Source organism: Aulostomus chinensis, chromosome 13 (genome assembly GCF_037954235.1).
Source record: "Aulostomus chinensis isolate RoL2024-O1b breed Wild chromosome 13, RoL_Achi_v1.0, whole genome shotgun sequence".
Taxonomy (NCBI): domain Eukaryota; kingdom Metazoa; phylum Chordata; class Actinopteri; order Syngnathiformes; family Aulostomidae; genus Aulostomus; species Aulostomus chinensis.
The window spans coordinates 7,182,495-7,195,748 of NC_141332.1; the positions used below are offsets into that span (position 1 = coordinate 7,182,495).

Genomic DNA, 13,254 nt, shown 5'->3' on the forward strand with positions numbered 1-13,254 from the left:
TGTGTGAGTCTGTGTGTGTATGTGAGTCTGTGTGTGTGTATGTGTGAGTCTGTGTCAGCGTCTGTGTGAGTCTGTGTGTGTATGTCTCTGAGTCTGTGTGTGTATGTGTGTGTGTCTGTATGTGTCAGTGTCTCTGTGTGAGTCGTTGTGTGTGTCTCTGTGAGTCTGTGTGTGTGTCTGTGTGTATGTGTGTGTGTCTCTGTGTCAGTGTCTCTGTGTGAGTCTGTGTGTGTATGTGTGTGTCTCTGTGTATTGTTTGAGTCTGTGTGTGTATGTGTGAGTCTGTGTGTGTCTGTGTGTATGCGTCTCTGTGTGAGTCTGTGTGTGTATGTGTGAGTCTGTGTGTATGTGTGAGTCTGTGTGTGTCTGTGTGTATGCGTCTCTGTGTGAGTCTGTGTGTGTATGTGTGAGTCTGTGTGTGTCTGTATGTGTCAGCGTCTGTGTGTGTATGTCTCTGAGTCTGTGTGTATGTGTGTGTCTGTATGTGTCAGTGTCTCTGTGTGAGTCGTTGTGTGTCTCTGTGAGTCTGTGTGTGTGTCTGTGAGTCTGTGTGTGTATGTGTGTGTGTCTCTGTGTCAGTGTCTCTGTGTGAGTCTGTGTGTGTATGTGTGTGTGTCTCTGTGTCAGTGTCTCTGTGTGAGTCTGTGTGTGTATGTGTGTGAGTCTGTGTGTGTATGTGTGTGTCTCTGTGTATGTGTGAGTCTGTGTGTGTGTCTCTGTGTGTCTATGTGTGTATGTGTGTGAGTCTGTGTGTATGTGTGTCTCTGTGTGTGTCTGTGTGAGTCTGTGTCTCTGTGTGAGTCTGTGTGTATGTGTGTGTCTGTGTGAGTCTGTGTGTGTCTGTGTTTATGTGTCTCTGTGTGAGTCTGTGTGTATGTGTGTCTGTGTTTGTCTGTGTGAGTCTATGTGTGTCTGTATGTGTGTGTCTGTGTGTGTCTGTATGTATGTGTATGTGTGTGTATGCGTGTATGTTTGTGTGTATGTATGTGTTTGTGTGTTTCTGTGTGTGTATGCGTGTGTGTTTCTGTGTGTATGTGTTTCTGTGTGTGTATGCGTTTATGTGTCTGTGTGTATGTGTGTGTATGCGTGTATGTTTGTGTGTATGTATGTGTTTGTGTGTTTCTGTGTGTATGTGTTTCTGTGTGTGTATGCGTTTATGTGTCTGTGTGTATGTGTGTGTATGCGTGTATGTTTGTGTGTATGTATGTGTTTGTGTGTTTCTGTGTGTGTATATGTGTTTCTGTGTGTGTCTGTGTTTCTGTGTGTGTATATGTGTTTCTGTGTGTGTCTGTGTTTCTGTGTGTATGTGTTTCTGTGTGTGTGTCTGTGTGTCAATGTGTATCTGTGTGTGTTTCTGTGTGTGTATGTGTGTGTGTGTTTCTGTGTGTGTTTGTGTGTCTCTGTGTGTATGTGTGTGTTTGTGTGTGTATGTGTGTCTGTGTGTGTGCTTCTGTATGTGTGTATGTGTGTGTGTACGTGTGTATGTGTTGGTACGTGTGTCTGTGTGTACGTGTGTATGTGTGTGTGTATGTGTGTGTATGTGTGAGTCTGTGTCATTCCAAGACAATAAATCCTTGTCTCTCAGCAGATGGATGGATGAAAATGATAGATGATTGGATGGATCGATAGATGAGAGATGGATGGAAGGGTGGATTGATAGGTGGATGGATGGATGGATGGATGGAGGATATATAGATAGATGGAGGACAGAAGTATGTATCGATGGATGTGCAGATCGATCGATCGATAGATTGATGATAAATAGAACGATGACGACAAACTCGTCCTGAGTAGCCCTCCTTTCTTCTCCTCTTGGCTTCCTGGTCGTCATGTCATCCTCCTTCTTATCCGTCTTCCATTCATCCCCCGTTCCACCACCTCTATCTTCCTTCCTGTTTCCGTCCATCCGGCTGTCCTCCCTCACCTCCCCTGGCCCCCCTCACCCATGTGCGTACTATAAAATCACAATGCTCTGCCATGAAGGCAAGATGGACCAGACTTGAACAATGACGCTTGGGTTTAAAAAAGATGAACCGTCGTTGTCACTGGAATCCTGGTGCCGGCGCCCACATTTGGTACTTTGGCACTTGTGTGTCCACAGACCCTCTCAGCCTCCTTGTCCACCACTGACCAGGGCTACAAGTCTTTGGCTGGATATTTACCTGTACAGCTGAGATCTGATAAACTCTGGCACCGTGGCAGCCAAGGAAGGCTGAACGCTAAACGCTGCCTTTATCCTCTTTTGGCTGCCTGGATTTTGATCCTCACGTCTTGGTGAATCTTTTCAAGGGGATGATTTGCCACTTCTGCTGCCGTATTAGTCGCATTCCCTGACGCGTCACCTTCATCTGACAGTGTCTGCACGTAGGTTTACTCGTCCGTCACCTTTACTCCTCTCTCATTTCTCGACAGGAGGAACAAAAATGCCCCCACATATGAGATTGAAAACTGTGTATTTCAACGCCCTTTGAGACCCACATTGTAAAGTGAAGAACATGAACCCCTAAGTACCATTCCCCCAACACACACACACACACACACACACACACACACACACACACACACACACACACACACACACACACACATTTTCTTCTCCTGTTGAGGGTCGTGGGGGTGGAGCCTATCCCAGCAGCCTTCCCCCTGGACAGGTCACCAGTCCATGGCAGGGCCAACACATAGAGACAGACAACCATTGGCTCTCCCAGCCACGCCTACAGTCAATTTAGAGTCTGGATTAACCTGGTCCCTCTTGATGTCTTTGGACTGTGGAGGAAGCTGGAGTACCAGAGAGAACCCAGCAGGAACAGGGAGAACATGGAGACTCACCCAGAAAGACCCCGTGCTGCAGCCGGGGCTCCACCCACAACCTTCTTGCTGGGGGGCCACAGGGAGGACCACTGCTCCACCGGGCCGGCCTTCTTAGTATATACTTTTCAAATAAAGTTAGACATTGGGTCCTAGATCATGTGCCCATCTCTTGGGTCATTGATTTATGAGCAGCGTGTCATTGACCCTATGGGTGCACTCAGGAGTCCTGGGGCCCTGCTGAGATGTCACCTGGTCAGCAGGTCTCAGGTGTAACCCTGGGAGAGAGCTGAGAGTGTCACTTCACAAGTATCACACAGCCCCTGATTGGAGAGGAGTGCATCCCAGAGGAGTGCATCCCAGAGGAGTGGCGCGGCCATTTAGCAGGAATGCCAACTGGCACATGTCAGCTCCACAAAATGAGAGCAGTGCCTAACCCAACCTGTTGATGTAACAGGAGGGTGTGCGCAGCCCCAGGCACCTGAGGGTGGGGGGGAGTGCTGAAAGCTGCATGTGTGTCCATGAGTGCCTGACACCAAGACCTCACTCATTCACAAACCAAGCCATGCGGTGTGAGGATCGTCCCTTCAAGAAGCATGTGTCAGAGTTTTCTACTAAAGCTGCCTGCTGGAAAAGATGAGTGCTCATACATTATTCACAGGCTAGGACACAAAACACACACACACACACACGCTTCACTCCCAAGGACATGTAGAGATAGAGTCAGGCAGTCATGAGTGAACTGAGCCAGAGACAAGTGTGCTCACTGTAGGGTTGATCAGAATAATGTCAGTGGAACATGAGTGAGCAACAATGTAGTGTCTCTCTCTCTATGTTTTTCACTCTCCTTTCTCTCTCTCTCTCTCTCTCTCTCTCTCTCTCTCTCTCTCTCACACACACACACACACACACACACACACACACGCACAGCAGAAGGGAGAAATCTTCAGCCTTCTGTTATTCAGTGTGCATAATTCATACCAGGCCCAGATCTCCCTGCTAATGACAGCACGAGGGCATCTACAGCACAGCAGCAGCAACAGCTAACTGGCATGGATCAGTGTGTGTGTGTGTGTGTGTGTGTAGAGGTATAATGCTCAGTTGAGACAAGGACAATGTGAGAGACAGAGGGAGAGAGACACGCAGAGATGGTGTCTGAAATAGATCCAGATAATGAAACAAAGAGGAAGAAAGGAAGAGACAGACAAGAGAACTCTCTCTCTCTCTCACACACACACACACACACACACACACACACACACACACACACACACACACACACACCAGTGAATCTTCCTAGATCCACAGTCTTCTGTCTCTACACCACCTTAAAACTCTCTTGACTAAAGAATCCCAATATTGGCGCTGCCAAGCCTCAGACAGTGTGAACACAACATGCATGACGCTGGTCAAGGGCGTGGCCAGCTGTGCAACCTTCCTGACTAGGGTGCATGTGACTGATGTGAATCAAGGCAAAAAGCCTTTCAAGCTGAGGGTGCATGCACGCTTACCCATAATTCCACTGTGTGGCAACAGTAAACTCCTGATACACACACACACGTGCTGTATACAGTGTATCATCAAGATCTACCGCTGTCCCTGTTTTCAGCTTTGAGAAGTTTGTGGAAGATGAACCTGTACTTGTGTCCGGTTCAGAGAGCACTGGAGAGACGTGTGACGGATACTGATTGGTGTTTACATCAGCCAGTGGTGCTGACTGGACAGCACGTCCCCTGCAAAATGGCACGTGTGCCCAATCTGGCCCAAGTGGCGACTTCAGGTTCGCTCTCTGCTTATAAATATGGATCAATAACTAATCAAGGACCCCCCTCAGATTTTACAATATTAAACAAATAAGATTAAGGAGCTGAAAAATGAACTCAAGGCCACAGGATCAAAGCAGGGATTGTTTTACAGTTTGTGACATTGCATCCAGCGGCACTGATGCGCTAACAACCCTGATGCGTCCATGTGAGGCACAAACAACCGTGCACGGACACTTCTGTGCACACCTCCTCCTCCCTGAATCCACTGTAGTGGACGTGGTGGGAACTTCTTTGTGTCTCACACTCAATCGTTTGACAAAATGTGTTCTCACAAGGCTCATGAAGCTCATTATGACCAGATAAATCTCACTTTCACTCTGGATGGAGTTTGTGTATGTGGCGCCTTTGGCACAAGGCTACCTCCAATTAGCCATCTGCTAACTTGGATGTGGATAGATACTTTAAACATATGGCTTTTATAGACTTACCATATGTTCTCAGAGCAAAGTGATCAGATTCCACCGGTCAAACACAGATGTTGCATGATGCTCAAAAGAATTCATCCAACATTCTAGGGGTGGCCATTGCTGGGATGGCTACCTCCACTTAGCCCTCTGTCCCCTCCAAAGTGGAGATACGAATACTTCAACCATCAACCCTCCAGATGTTATCGTACTAATCACATCAAATTGCGACAGTGAAACACGTCGCGTAGCAGTGCCGGGTTACACTCACAGCTGAAGTGTTTGTAGCAGAGGCTTCAAAGCCTCGCTGGCTTCAATGACGACATCGTTATGCACTTTACCGCTAATGAATACTGTATTTGACATTTACTGATGAAAAGCTCAAGTTTTGGGTTCACTGAGATGATTATGTGGAATGGGCTACAGACTCTGGACCCCAATCACATCAACGCAGGATCACACTGGGATGGAACTGGTCAGCAGGCAGGGGGGTTTCAGGCCAACATCAGAAGAGTCTGGGAGCAATAAACCAGCTGGCCTTTATTCATAATGTCCAAATAAAGATGTCTCGATGTCAGAGTAGCTGACTGACAGGAGGGCAGACATTAGCCCAGCCACATACTGCAGCTACAGCTGGAGGAGGGAGACAGAATGGGGGGCTTGAGGCATGAGTTATGCAGCACAAGATAAAGAATCAGTGACGGAGTGTTTGGGCATCAGATAAAGATATTTTAGGAAGAAACTGTCAATGTATCTCAGACGGCGTGCCAACAGCAAGATCAGAGGAGACCTACATTACCTTCTCGACTGCCTGGGATGGAAGACTGGCGAGGTTCTGTAGAAGGGAGCATGAGCACGCCATTATTCCCAGTGGGTAAATCAGAGGCATAGCAGTGCTGAGCTTGTGGGCGTGCATGCACTCTCATTGGGTCAGGACATCTACTCAAGCCCTGTATCCCAGAAGCCTCCTTCTGCTGATCGGCAAGTGACAAAAAGGGGAGACCTTGTGTAGCTATGACAAGCTCATTAGCATAAACAGTGAAAGACAGCCCAGCCTCACTCACCACTTAATCAACACTGGCTCTGGTTCCGGACGTTGGCTCTACTTGCTTTTAAAGTGCAAAAAAAGATTTACACTCTCATAATTCCTCTCATTGCGAGGAGGCTTGCTGTAAATGTCAACATCCATTGGCAGAAAGTCAGAAAAAAAGCTTGAATCAATAATCAGATGTCTGAAACAGACATTAGCTTAGCATTTAAATCATGATCTGGTGACAAAAGATGAGTGCTGTTAATAGCACATGGAGGAGGCGGCAGCTGATAATTGTTCCTCACAGCTTGGATACGTTTGTCCGTTTGTACATTTGATAAGTGACCAACCTGTCGAACTCAGAGGGAGAACAAAGATCTCAGGATGAGATCTGGATCTCTCACGTCCTACAAAACTTGTCTGAGTGGTAAGAAACACTGTTGCTGGCTGATAGGTTTGAGGAGAACGAGGAACTGTTCCGCCATTGGCCTGGTTCTGTCTCGATGTGAACTGGGTCTTTTGAAAATTTGCATCACAAAAGAAAAAGAATGAGGTGTGTCTATCGAGTGTTTGGAGCAGATAAACTACGCTCGTATTGTCGGAGTGTGCCGATATGCCGCGACACGGCTAGAATACATTGTAGGAGAGGGATCAAACAGGTATGTACTTTTTTGTGAAGCATGCATGTTCATAAAAACAGTCCATGTTTAAGCCAAATGAAGAGAAGGAGCAAAACCCCATCATGTGTAGCAGAACACATAACCTTCCTGGTGCGCTGGGACCAGGAGCCGTGTTGGACCATGTGCTCCGGCAGAGGGATAAAACTTCCACATCACACCAACCGACACAAACACACGGACATGGAACACAAACTGGGAGCGTTTTTGTCTGGTACAGTGAATGAGTTCAAACTAAAACCAAACAAATTACCAGAACATGCCTAGAACACGTGTAGAACACGTGTAGAACATGTCAGGAATGAGCCGAACCAGGTGACACATCCAGACGAACTTGCTCTAATTGTTTGTGAGTATTATTGAGCCCAGGCGTGGCTCATGATGGACAATGCACCTGAGTCTGGAAATGGACATGTAGAGTTTTCCTGGGGTTGCTGCTTGGTCTCGTTAGCAGCCCGCAGGAGGGGATTCGCGTCGGTGCGGGTCCAAGACACAGAAGTCACAGATCCACGGGCCCAGGACACAGAAGTCACAGATCCACGGGTCCAAGACACAGAAGTCACAGATCCACGGGTCCAAAACACAGACACTTCACGGCTGAGGACTCCCTCCAGGACCAGCCTGAGACGACTCACCCCTCAGAATTTCACACATTGTGATCCTCATTCATGTGTCCACACTCTAACATGCTCCATGTCTAGTAAGGGGCAAATAGCAAGTTTCACCATGCTAAGATGTTACCTTAATTCTTGGAACGGCGACACAATACCTGTCACTCTCCACTGACGCAGTTACTTTTACAGCGCTAAGTCACAATAAGAAAAATTTGGTTTCAGCATTTATTTCTGAACTCTGAAAATATGGCAATGAAATAATAAACACAAAACAAAATTAAAAACCATTTGTTTAAACAACAAGAAAACTGATGGCAGAAATGGTGGACTTTCACAACAAAGGTGCACCTAAGATGGTGGCTACGGATCAACATTCCGCTGTACTACGATAAATGAATCTCAGTTCACTGAGTTACCAACTCCACTTTGTCACAACATTCATCTGATTATAAAGATGTCTGCTCATCTCTTTCATCTGGATCATTTTATGACATAAAATAAAAAGATTCCAGCGTTTGAAGCCAAAGGAACAACTACAGTCTCACACGATTGACAAAAACCACCGAGTGTGGAACAAAGTGGGCGTTTCAACATGATTGCTTGTGATTGGCTGACTAGGTTAAAGCACAAGTCTGGATTGGTTAAACCCAGGATGGGTGTCTGCTGACACACTCGTCTTGTTCTCCGTGACATGGCTGCATGAGCCCAACGACGATAGCGTCACTCCAACCAGAGAGAGACGCGGCAGACCCAGACACAGGATGCGAGTTAAGACTCCCTGGGATGTGATTAGGACCTAGAACATGGATGCGTGCCTGTCGCTGGCCTGATACTCCACAGAAGCCTGGGGGTTTTGTTTTTTAAACGACACTGGTGTTGAACGGGAGAGACGGAGCACATACATATTAACACAGCTCCCGTGTGGCAAATTCTGGGAGCTGCAGTCCTGCTTCAGCTCTACCAGATGGAAATGATAAAGCCTGAGAAAACACTGGTGGCGACCATGTTACAATGCTCAGAGGGTTGCCATCGAAAGTGTCACCTCAAACTTTGGAGCTCGTGTTCGCCCCTGCAAGTGTGTGTGTGTGTGTGCGCGCTCCAGATGGAAGTCTGATTACAACAGCACTGTCATAAATAAAGGACTTGAGCATGTTAGCAGCCACAGAGGTGAAAACAGAACATCACGCCGACGGCACTGCGGCTGCGTGATCCCTTGGTTGAGACAAGGAGATCTTGACCCTGCTGACCTGTGACCACGGGAATGAAGCTGATCTGCCCAAGTGATTGTTTTATTATCTTTATCCTCACCGCCACTACGAAGATGAAGAAGCCCAGAAGGTTGTTAAGTGGTGCTTCCTGGTTTGTTCTGTGCTGGCTCCTCCCACTTAGCCTCAGCACAGGAACCTCGCATTAAAACACCCTTTAAAAGGTACGGCCACAGGTGGGTTTCCCAGACAAACAACGCCCACAAATCTGATTCCCTGAACCAATGGTTCCATCCTGGTGTTCAGACAGAGAATCACGGAACCTCTTGATGGGCGGTTCTGAGATGTTGCCCCTCTGGCTTGGGTTCTAACAGCCACACTCTGGGTATCCAATCAGGCTCATTTCTGCAGTGAAAACCAGGAAGTGGTACAGGAGTGGAGGAGGGTCCATATTTCAGGAACAACACCTCAATTTCAGACATCCATCGTGGGAGCACAGTCACACACACACACACACACACACACACACACACACACACACACACAGTCACACACACACACACACACACACACAGTCACACACACACACAGTCACACACACAGTCTCACACACACACAGTCACACAAACAGTCTCACACACACACAAACAGTCACGCACACACACAGTCACACACAGTCTCACACACACACAGTCACACAAACAGTCTCACACACACAGTCTCACACACACACACAGTCACACACACAGTAACACACACATAGTCACACACACAGTCACACAAACAGTCTCACACACACAGTCACCCATTCACACACACACACCAGTCACAGTCACACACACAGTCTCACACACAAACAGTCTCACACACAGTCACACACGGTCTCACACACAGTCACACACACAAACAGTCTCACACATAGTCACACAGTCTCAAACACAAACAGTCTCACACAGTCACACAGTCTCAAACAGTCTCACACAGTCACAAACAGTCTCAAACACACAGTCTCACACACAGTCCCACACAGTCCCACACACACCACAGTCACACATTCACACACACACACCACAGTCACACACACACTCACACCACAGTCACACACACAAACAGTCTCACACACAGTCACACACAGTCTCAAACACAAACAGTCTCACACAGTCACACAGTCTCAAACAAACAGTCTCACAGTCACAAACAGTCTCAAACACACAGTCTCACACACACAGTCACACACAGTCCCACACACACACACACCACAGTCACACATTCACACACACACTCACACACACACCACAGTCTCACAGACACACGCCACAGTCACACACACACACACAAACACCACAGTCATACACACACATGCCCCAGTCTCACACACACACACACACACACATGCCAGTCTCACACACACACACACACCACAGTCACACACACACACACACACACACACACATGCCAGTCTCACACACACACACACACCACAGTCACACACACACACACACACACGCCCGTCTCACACACACACACACACACACACGCCCCAGTCTCACACACAAACACACACACGCCCCTGTCTCACACACACACACACACACCAGTCTCACACACACACATGCCACAGTCACACACACACATGCCACAGTCACACACACACACACCACAGTCACACACACACACACCACAGTCACACACACACACACCACAGTCACACACACACACCAGTCTCACACACACACATGCCACAGTCACACACACACCACAGTCACACACACACACTCGCCACAGTCTCACACACACTCACCAGTCTCACGCACACACACACACCACAGTCACACACACACACACACACCACAGTCACACACACACTCGCCACAGTCTCACACACACTCGCCAGTCTCACACGCACGAGTAATGCACACATACACACAAAAATAACACACGAACATGTAACACACAAATACAAGTCACACACATTTACACACAAGTAACACACACACACATACACAAACAGAACACACACATGCAAACACAACAAACATACAAATGTAAAAGACACACATACACAAACACATACACACAAAAGTAAAACACACACATCCACACACAATTAGTACACAGACACACAAGTAACACACATGAATACACAAGTAACACGCATACACAAATAATACACACACAAGTAACACGAATACAAACAAGTAACACACACGCACAAAGTAACACACATACACAAATATAACACAGGCAAGTAACACACATGCACATACACAAACGTAACACACAATGAACACGCTCACACGAGTAATACACACACACACACAAGTAACACACGCACACCGTAGTAACACGCATACGCAAGTAACATACATGCATACTCAAGTGTGTAGCACACACAGAAATAACAAACACACACACACACAAACACACACACACACACACACACACACACACACACACACACACACAGGCTTCTTTCAGCAACAATGATGCAGATCTCTGCTAATCAGAAACCTGCAGTGAAACTACCCCCCCCCCCACACACACACACACACACACTCCCTGCCATGCTTCTCATTTGATTATGGGTGACCGGGTTATGGAGGATTGAAGTGTCAATCGGCACCACCGCGCGCATGCGTATGCACACGGACACGCTGTATAGGCTCCACACGTGCACGCGCAGGCTGAGAGCGCTGGCCGTCTCCTTACATCACCGCGGCAGCTCCGTGGCCTCGGCGCGGCAAGTGTGTGGCGGTGTGGGGGGAGAAGCCTCCGACTTACCGCAGTCCTCGCACAACACCCGCTCCACGTCCTTCTTCAGCTCCGGCTCGCTGGCGTCCACGGGGGCGAAGGAGGCCTTGAACACCAGGGGCTCAGCGGTGGGGTCCATGAAAAAGATGTATCGGTGGTCCTTCTCCACCGTGGTGCACGGGGCCTCGGAGCCGAAGTCCCCCACGGTCACGAGCTGCTCCCTCTCGAGGCCGCCGCTGTTGACGGGCCACACGTCCAGCACTCTGACATTCACGCTGTAGGGCTCCCGGGGGGGGGCGTTCTCCCGGGAGGAACCGTTCTCCCGGGAGGAGCCGTTCTCCGGGGAGGAGCGCACCTCGCCCTCGATGACCACGGCTGATCGGTACGCCTGGTCCTGGAGGGAGTTGAGGCTCGGGGCGTAGCAGGCGAAGGAGACCCCGATGACCAGCATGGAGAAATGCACCGGATCGAGCCTCATGCCGTCAGCCGGTGCTGTGCTGCAGTGCTGGGCGGCGGAGCGAGCTGGAGGAGAGAGACGGCGAACGGGCTCCGGCGGAGCAGGCAGGGCAGAGCGGCAGAGCTTGTGTTAGTGTCCATGCCATCTGTGTCCGCTGCTGCCATCCGGCTGCTGCTGCCTCGGACGGGGGGGACACACCAGCCTAGGAACCGGAAACGATCCGCTTCTGCATGCTTAGAAATGTGATTGCTGCATTCTCCTTCAGCAGCCTCCCTCCCCCTCCGCTCCCCTCTTCCTGAAAGGCAAAACAAGACTCGTAAATTAGCTTCTCTTGAATCCAGGACTCACCCCCCCCTCTCCTGCTAATAGGCTAGCATCGCATGGGTGGGCGCATTGCCTCTCTGGGAGAAATAAAGCGGCGGTTCGCGCGTACCGGGGAAATCACGGGGAAGAGGTCGCCTCCTCGCTCCGCCGGTACCGCAGAAATCCCTCTCCTGCGAATCCGGGGCCGGCTGGAAAAGACAGAACTCAGCCGGGGACAGAGAGAAGGAGGAGACGGCAGCGGCTGTTATCCGGTGAGGCGGTGCAACTGTAGCGCGCACCCCCGCCCGCGCCCCCCGCGCCCCTCAGCAAACGCGAGCGGCTTACGTGAGCAACCATCACCTGCCCGGTCACTGGCTCGCCGCTTCCTGCGCAAGCACCCTGACAACCCGGCAGCCGGTCCCCTCACTGGCCAGCCGCCACCAGACCATCCGCTCAGCTGCGCTCAAGCTACGGGGAAGAATCACGCACGCAGCCGGTGCGGGAGCTTCAAGTGGGCGACAGGCGTCTAATAGACACACACGCACGCACGCACGCACTGCGGATAGTTGTTGCGGTGACGAACGCTGCAAACCTCCCTGAACCTCCAGCTGAAGCGGAGCTGCGATCGCGCAGCGGGAGACGCTGCTCCTCCTCCCGCAGCCGCCGGCAGAGATCAGGGGCCATGCAGGAGCACGTGGAAGATATGCGGGAGCCCCCCCCCCCCCCAACACACACACAAACACACACAACTACAACAACAGAAAACAGCAGCAACAACAGAAGCAACCGCCAATCAAACAGAGGGTTCCGTCCCCCGTCACTTACAGAGGAACAGAGGAAGAAGGAGCGCCGCACGCCCTTCCTCGTGGCCAGGGAGCATTTGTGATGTCATCTCGAGCAGTGGTTTTCAAACTTTGTCAGTGATGAACCCCTTTTAAAATATTTTTTAGTCAACTGCCCCCTGACACGCGCAAAACATTTTTGGTAGAAAATATAGAGGTCTAGTGCTGTGCCATCAGTGTCTGATTTGTTAAAGTTAAACAACTAATAGCAATGATTTGCTAGCCTTGGCTAACTGCTCCCCGCAAAAAAAAAACACAGTGCCTTGGGTGCCTACTTCTTCGTCAGCTCTGTTTTCACCTTCTTTTTCACGTGTTTCTCTGTATTTTCAGCCGCATT

General features: G+C 49.5%; 1 protein-coding gene across 3 annotated transcripts in view; it reads right to left on the minus strand.

Annotated features, from left to right (window-relative positions):
* The window catches only part of nrg2b (neuregulin 2b), an 80,827-nt gene extending 68,466 nt beyond the window's left edge, over positions 1 to 12,361 (minus strand). For all 3 annotated transcript variants that reach the window (XM_086222909.1, XM_086222907.1, XM_086222908.1), the window contains exons 1-2: positions 12,206 to 12,361; positions 11,346 to 12,067 (exon numbers count right to left, since the gene is read on the minus strand). In XM_086222909.1, the coding sequence (XP_086079035.1) occupies positions 11,346 to 11,793 (448 nt within the window). In that variant the 5' untranslated portion in view covers positions 11,794 to 12,067; positions 12,206 to 12,361. The remainder of the gene's footprint in view (positions 1 to 11,345; positions 12,068 to 12,205) is intronic.
* Between the last annotated feature and the right edge of the window lie 893 nt (positions 12,362 to 13,254).